The sequence below is a fragment of the Primulina huaijiensis genome, unplaced genomic scaffold (assembly GCF_012295235.1).
Source record: "Primulina huaijiensis isolate GDHJ02 unplaced genomic scaffold, ASM1229523v2 scaffold24067, whole genome shotgun sequence".
Lineage (NCBI taxonomy): Eukaryota > Viridiplantae > Streptophyta > Magnoliopsida > Lamiales > Gesneriaceae > Primulina > Primulina huaijiensis.
Window position 1 is genome coordinate 432 of NW_027355920.1, and position 8,311 is coordinate 8,742.

An 8,311-nucleotide genomic window follows, 5' to 3' on the forward strand; every position below is an offset into this window, starting at 1 on the left:
TTTCATTTACATAGTAATAATAATAATAATAATAATAATAATAATAATAATAGTAAAGTACGTATATACCTTTTTCCCATATTGGTATACAAAATAACAGCCTCCGGCCTTCCTCTAATCAACACTTCTTAACTAAAGAAATTCAGTGAGGTGGACAGAAGTTGAAAATCCATTAATATAAAAGGTCAACAGAAGATCCCAACCAAATAACATTTACATAAGTTGAACAATCATATTTCAGATTTCACATATTCCTAACCAACATTTTTCAACTAAAGAAATGAATCAAATACAAACGGATATCAGAAGCCAAAGAATACATAAACATACACATTCTACAAACAAAAACAAGATTACACAAATACACAATCATCCGCGAAATCTCATTCTGTACTATATCTTACACCCTTAAGAATGCCAGAGTAAGTCGAATATTTTCTTGCATCTTTACGTTTTTCCGAAGCTTCAAATGTCAATAAGTAAGAGGTATTGGATTCTGAAAGACCAAGTCTATTTAAGATGAAGTCGCGAAGAGAAAATATCACAATTTTCATCATATTAACACTTAAACTTTTGAATCTTTTTCTTGAATACTATCTGGAGGCCTTTCTCCAATCTGTTCCGGTTTTCATACTCGCAACAAATTCCTCGTAATTAATTTGTCCATCTTATGAAATACAGTAACTGGGTTGTCAACAGAATCCTTTGATCATGACAAGATGTCGTGTTAAAAATTTCTAGTTTGGGTTGTTCAGCATGTATTTTGGAAATAAAATGCAAAAATGGTTTTGACAAAAGAAAAATGTATCAACAACTCAAAGCTTTTGATGTATTTTGATTGATTAGAGAAAGTATTGTAAGATTCAGTCAAGACTCTAACCTTATCCGTATCAACCTCTCGCATTATGTCCTTGAGTACATCAAATCAGTTTCGACTGTTTCATCAGCTAAGGCTTCCCGTAGTTCATCTAGTTCAATATAGCCACTACCATCTTTATCAAAGAATATAAAAGCTCGGCGAAAATGCTCATCGTTTTCTATCATCTGTAATTGAATGGTAACTGCAACAAATTAATTCCCCATAGACTAAGACTCCATTTCCATCAACATCAGCATGCGATGAAATTAATACAATAATTCTCCTTATAGGAGCTTGGGAAAAATTCAGGGTTCAGATCAAAGGGACCTTATCACCGGAGTTGGGGATTTCTCCATTAAAAATCTAGAGCTGTTTGATTTCACCAACTTCCAAAAAATTGCTCTTATCCAAACTCAAAGAACTTCATTCCAGCATCAACTCATTCCCAAAAATATACACCTTCCACTACCACATTTTCAAATTTCAAAACATCTCCATCACATTAAAATTTAAATAAATCAAAAGCGTCCTAAAAAAACAAATTATGCCGTCTGTTCCAATGTTCTCATCAAAGACACCATTTCAAAAAACTTTACAAAAACAACTTTCGAAGTATTTGAGTTTGATATAACTGAAATCAGGCCAATTCAGTTGGTGAAACACATCTGAGCCGAGAGTGTCGGTAAGAACAGCTTCGATGTATGTATATATCTCCCTTGGATAATGAGACCATATAAAATATGTAAGTGAAACACAACTGTAAGCCGACAGTGTCGGTAAATGTAATAATAAACCAATTCATGGGAGGGATCGGTCAAAAGAATCGAGGCAAGTGCCCTCACCTATTTACTCAATTGGGAATTTGGGACGAACATATCATTGTTGTAAAGATAAAGAATGATGCTGCACATCCTGATATTCATGGGAAGAAGTATTTGATTCCTTCTGTGTTGAGAATATTCATATGGGAAGTTTTAAAACAGTGATTTTGGACTGTAATACATACCATGCAATTTCGGCATCTAGATTTATATTTTCTCAAATGCGTCTACTCGTAATGGAATGGATGTTCCAGTAGCTTGTTTAAAAACCGTAGTTTTTACTTGGATCTTACACAAATGAGTTGAAGCTGATTTTCTTAGTACCATGAACCAATGTGTAGGTTTTTTTTATTGTAGATGTATTGCTTGATGGATGTGATGCAGCCCTCTATTTCTGTTTATCCTCCTTACTATTAGACTTTCTTTTGCTGCATTACTAATTGGTCCCTTCTATCTGTGTGCTGTTTCTTTTGCCTCTCACATGAAGTTTGTCTTTTGATATTCTATTGCTATCCCTATGATAAGAATGTGAGGTTCCACTTTCTTTGTTTTGACTTATTTGCAGAAACACAGAAGCAGTTTCAAGCTCATACAGAGTTCTGGAGGACTCACTGGAAAACAGAGTTTTTGCAATTCTAGCAATCGGCTTTTATTGTGTGAAAGATTTGAGAATAACTATAATATTACCCAGCATTCCAATAGAAGTAAAGATTATGTTGTGCATGATGTCAGCAAAGCTTTGAATTATTCTTCTGTCTTTGCTAAGGATGAAGCAGTTGATCTTTACCTTGATAAACGTGTTGTTAATCAAGATAATGAAGTTTTAGATTCGTCTAATTTGGCAGCTGCAGATTTTCAACAAGCTAGTTACAAATTAGTAGTAAATCAGGATCATATTTCTAAAAATGGTCTCCTTCCTAGAATTAAGTGGGGTGACCTGGATGAGGGAACTCTAGTAAATTATGGGAAAGCTTCTGGATCTGGAATTGAGTTCGGGGGAGTTGAAAATCACAATCTGGCTTCTGTGAAGGCTGGGGGTTCTGATGAATCTTTTTCATATGTTGGATCACGTGATCCTGAGGAGAGCAAATTCATCCGAGCAACAACCGATGAAGTTCAGGATCCTCCAAAGCCCCACTCATCGTTTCCAAGGACTATATCCCTCGAAGAGAACTGTAAAGAGCTGAGTGAAATGACTTCAGAAGACGTGAAAGAGCAAATTACTTGTGAGAAAATAGTTTGTCCAAGTACACTTATTTCATGCGTTGACATAGAATCTAAACAAATTGAGCAGGAGAATGATGACACATGCTATCCACCAGATAATGATATTTTACATTCTGCCAGTGAAGAAGTTGAGATGAGAGAAACTGCTAATGATACGTCGAAAACTGGTTGTTCTCTCGTTTTTCCTTCTTTAGGCATTGGGGAAACTACCCCTACTTCCGAGGTACTGGTAACTGAGATTATTGAACCTGGGATTCCAGGACAATCGACACTGAGAGCTTCAGTTGAGGAGTCCAGAGAACAAAAACAGCAAGAAAATGGCGAGGATTTACTGGATACCCAGAATGCAGGCGTCACAGGTGAGAGCAAAGAAAGATTCAGAGAACGCCTTTGGGGATTTCTCTTTGAAAACCTCAATAGGGCTGTGGATGAACTCTATCTTCTCTGTGAACTAGAGTGCGATCTTGATCAAATGAAAGAGGCTAGTCTTGTTCTTGATGAAGCTGCATCAGATTTTAGAGAACTTAAGTTTAGAGTTGAAAAGTTCGAGAAATTGAAAAGGTCATCATGTCCTGGAACTGATGGGGCACCATCTATATTGCAGTCTGATCATCGTAGACCACATGCTCTTTCATGGGAGGTTAGGTTCTTACTCTTTTTAATTTCAAATGCATGATGAAGAGTTAAATGGTTGGGCACATAATGTACTTCAGATGGTGCATTGACTCTGTACACTCTATGCTTTCTTGTTACAAATATTTTGATTAAATTAAGGAAAATATTTTGTCAATTTCTTTGTTTCTTTTGCATTGCTAAGTCTTAGCTCCGGTGGTTGATGAAATCCTTGTCGCTTGTTTATAATGGTTTCTCATAACATAAATTGTTGATTTCTGAAACAGTTTACTCATTTCATAATGAGATAATGGTCACGTTCAGTATTTTTTCTCTCTCTCTTAATGATTTCTTGAACATTATTCTGTTTTATATTGAGGCAGGTCCGTCGAATGACAACTTCGCCACGGAGAGCAGAAATCCTTTCATCATCTCTTGAGGCATTTAGGAAAATTCAACAAGATCGAGCAAGTGAAAGAGGTAACAATGGCAAGAATCTAGGGCCTGATGGTCATGGTCGCGACTTCAGATCCAGCAATATTTTGGAGAAACATGCTCAGAAAGGTGATTCTAAAGGATTCGCTGTGAAAGCAAGGACTGGAGATCCAGTAATCTCTCAGGCCTCAACCAAGGAAAAAAGAAATCTTAACTCTGGTAATCCAGGTTATGCTACTGGCATCAAAGGTAAAAGTTATCGTGAACCACTGGAGTATACCAGTGAGAAGAAACCTAGATCAGCGAATATCCCTAGAGGAGATACTCATACAGAAAAAGATGGGAACAAGAGAAGTGGATGCTCAGGAAAATCCTTGGATGCTTGGAAAGAGAAGAGGAATTGGGAGGACTTACTTTCATCTCCACATTGTGTATCTTCTCGTTTCTCTTATTCACCAGGCATGGGAAGGAAAAGTGCTGAGCGAGTGCGTGTTTTGCACGATAAACTTATGTCCCCGGAGAAGAAAAAAAAATCTGTCCTTGATCTTAAAAAAGAAGCTGAAGAAAAACATGCTCGAGCCACAAGAATCAGAACTCAACTTGAGAACGAGAGCGTTCAAAAGCTTCAACGAACCTCAGAGAAACTGAATCGTGTAAATGTATGGCAAACTGTTCGAAGCAATAAATTACGAGAGTCGATGTTTGCTCGTCATCAGCGCACTGAATCCAGACATGAAGCTTATTTAGCCCAGGTTGTTAGAAGAGCTGGTGATGAAAGCAGTAAAGTTAATGAGGTACGCTTCATCACCTCGCTGAACGAAGAGAATGAAAAGCATATATTGTGGAAAAAGCTTCAGGATTCTGAGATGAGGAGAGCAGAGAAAGTTCAAGTAATGAAAACTAAGCAGAAAGAGGACATGGCCAGGGAAGAAGCTGTTTTGGAACGCAGGAGGCTCCTTGAAGCCGAGAAGTTGCAGCGCCTTGCGGAGACTCAGCGCAGAAAGGAAGAGGCACTGGTGAGGAGGGAAGAAGAACGGAAAGCTTCAAGTGCTGCTCGTGAAGCCAAGGCTATGGAACAGATGAGGAGAAAGGAGGTTCGAGCCAAAGCCCAACAGGAAGAAGCTGAACTCCTGGCTCAGAAATTAGCTGAAAGACTTAGCGAAAGTGAGCAGCGACGAAAGTTTTATTTAGAACAAATACGGGAAAGGGCATCAATGGATTTTAGGGATCAATCTTCACCTTTATTGCGGCGCTTTACAGGTAAAGAAGGCCAAGCTTTAGGTAGATCAATTCCACATGGTAATGGAGAAGATAATCAGGAAAACAATAGTGGCCGTGCTGCAGACTCTTGTACTTTGACCAATGAAGCTTCACAACATTCACTAAAGCGAAGAATAAGAAGAATCCGGCAAAGACTCATGTCAATGAAACATGAATTTCCAGAGCCTTCGTTTGGACCTGAAAGTTCTGGAATTGCATATCGAACTGCCATAGGAACTGCAAGGGTAAAAATTGGTAAGTGGCTTCAGGATTTTCAAAAACTTCGCCAAGCAAGGAAAGATGGTGCTTCTAGTTTTGGACTGATAACTGCTGAAATGATCAAGGTACAGGACTTTGTCTTTAGGTTTTCAGTTATCCTTTTCCTCTTTTTTATATCTATATTTCTTGTTTTATCTTGTTTTGTAGAGTTATTTGTATCTTTGACATTCATTTATTCGCTCATTTAGTTCTTGGAGGGGAGGGATCCTGAGTTGCAGGCTTCTCGCCAAGCTGGTCTGCTTGATGTTATTGCTTCAGCACTACCAGATTCTCACACATCAAAACCTGAAGCCTGCCAGGTGATGATTTTCCTATTACGGCTTCTTAGGGTGGTCCTGTCGACGCCTGCAAACAAATGTTATTTTCTTGTGCAAAATCTGTTGCCTCCAATTATTCCAATGTTGGCAGCAGCTCTTGAGAGCTATATCAAGATGGCAGCATCATTAATTATTCCTGGTTCAACTAATTTTGTCTCGAGTAAAACCTCAATTGGAAATATGGAGTTGATTTCTGAAGTCACCGACGGTTTTATATGGACTGTTGCGGCCNGGACGGGCATAAAATTGGACAGATAAAAATTCCCGAACGTGCTAATTTAGGATTCAATTTATCACACTTTTGTGTAGATAGCATACCCCTTTTGAGGTCAAGTAAAACCATATGTATTTTGCCAGATTTGCCAGGGGGCAACCCATTAGATGAAACTTCCACTTTCGAAGGAACAGCTGTTACTATACTTGTTGACAATAATGATTCAAACAATGTCAGGCATATTTCTTCTAAAATCGAGAGTTCAGGTGTCATGAATGAGCCGTTGAAAATTCCAACAGATGTTACATGCGAGTGTGCAGTTGCTCAGAAGTATGGGAATAGCTCTGCAAATGGTAGTACAGACAAAAACAATTTGAGTGGTTCAGATTCAAAACATCCTGCAATATTTCTTCTTTCAGCAATTTCTGATACTGGCTTAGTGTGTCTTCCTTCCATGCTGACTGCCGTGCTATTGCAAACCAATAACCGGTTGTCTGCTGAACAGGTAACTTCTCGGCCCTTGACATGTATGAGTGCCATTGTATGTCCATATAATGGTCTGCAGAACAATATAATATGTTCTTTGTTTTCTTTTCTTAGTGACTTCAATAATATCTCGTGTCAATGCTGTTGTAGCTGTTTGTGTGAAAAGTATAGTGACGGTGTTAAGTTCACTTGCATCCTCGATGTTTGATTGTTTTTTTAACCATATATTTTCAGAGCTCATATGTTCTTCCATCTAATTTTGAGGAAGTGGCGACTGGTATTCTGAAGGTGTTGAACAATCTGGCTTTGATAGATGTAACATTCATCCAGAAAATGCTGGTAAGTCATTGCTGGGCTCTCATTCTGTGATTTTTGTGATGGTAAATAGCTTTTTACATAATTTTTTTAAATATATCATATGACTCAAGACCTTTACCATATTATAAGGCATTAAATATTGAAGGGGCTTAGCAATCACAATTTGTTGAAGAGTTTCTTGTGCACAAAATAGCAGAAGAAGACATTCATTGAAGGAAAAGGTTATGGAGATATTTTATATCACTGATTGCAGGAAATGGTTGAAAGAAAAGTGCCAAAATGATAATTTAAAGGTCATAAATTATTTTAGGTGTGAATTACGTAGTTTACTAGTTTTATGCGTATTAAATTACCCCTGGGAATGGACTCTAATTAGTTCTGTGGTTAGGACACATATGTTCTCTAAAAAGTGTTCAATACAATTTTAACTCGCTTTGTCATTCACACACTTTATTTACATTATGTATTTCCTTTTCCTTTTGATCTAAAATTAGTTACTTTTATTCTCCTCAATCAAGTGCAGGCACGCCCAGACCTGAAAATGGAGTTCTTCCACTTGATGAGTTTTTTTCTTGCTCATTGCACAAACAACTGGGGAGCAGCAACCGATAAGGTAACATAGTACTACTTATCTTGTCAAGATGGACATATAAAGTGGACATACTGGTAAATTGCAAATTCAACAGTGCTTAAGAGAAATATATGTTTTTCACTAACACCGGCAGCAATTCAGCATCAATAACTCACATGTTTAGATTTAGATTCATCTCTAAGCCATTGGTCATGACAGTTAACGTCCTTTTTCCCATCATCATATTATGATGTTCCTATAGTTTTTTCTATTCCACATTTGAGTGACATACATTGGGTGCTTTGATCGGGTTGGATCATGAAAGTCTCACTGGATTCTTCATGTAGGTCCCACATGGTATAATGTTTATCGATGCATTCAATTCACGCCACCAGGCATGGCATAGCATGAAGAAGACCTATTTTCTTCTCTCTGTCTCTAAAAAAAAGTTTCTAAAGTGAAAGCATGAAACTGACGTTGAGCTTGTTTCTGCTTTGGCTCAAAAGAGTGAAAAGGGGTTGGAATGGGAATAATTTTTCCTTTCGCGTATACTCCACTACTGTCAGAATGAATTACCAGTAACATATCCTCTGGTCTGAGAATCTGTAGTTCCAGATATTCATTATGCTGTTAGCATGATTGATGGTATGAGGGGTAAGAAAATCTTATGATTGCTGCACTTTTCACAGATTGGTTCTCTCTTGATGGAATCTTTGTCACTTCTTGGCTACTTTTCACTTTTTCACCCCGAGAATCAAGCTGTGCTTCGCTGGGGAAAGAGCCCTACTATCCTGCACAAGGTAAGTAACATTTTTGCATACCTATTATTTTGCGTTTCAAGTTCTGCTCCACTTGACCGGTATTATTTGTGTCACGCCCCGAAATCGAGACGTGTCATCGGCGTTGTTTAAC

At 37.8% G+C, this 8,311-nt stretch overlaps 1 protein-coding gene across 1 annotated transcript; it reads left to right on the forward strand.

Annotated features, from left to right (window-relative positions):
- Window positions 1-1,726: 1,726 nt before the first annotated feature.
- On the forward strand, window positions 1,727-8,199 carry LOC140967188 (uncharacterized; the record flags this gene model as incomplete). Its single annotated transcript, XM_073427593.1, has 7 exons — window positions 1,727-3,547; window positions 3,903-5,558; window positions 5,682-6,048; window positions 6,168-6,529; window positions 6,745-6,849; window positions 7,352-7,441; window positions 8,089-8,199. Coding segments are annotated over exons 1-7 (3,366 nt in total), but the record flags the coding sequence as incomplete, so codon positions are not given.
- Window positions 8,200-8,311: the final 112 nt, after the last annotated feature.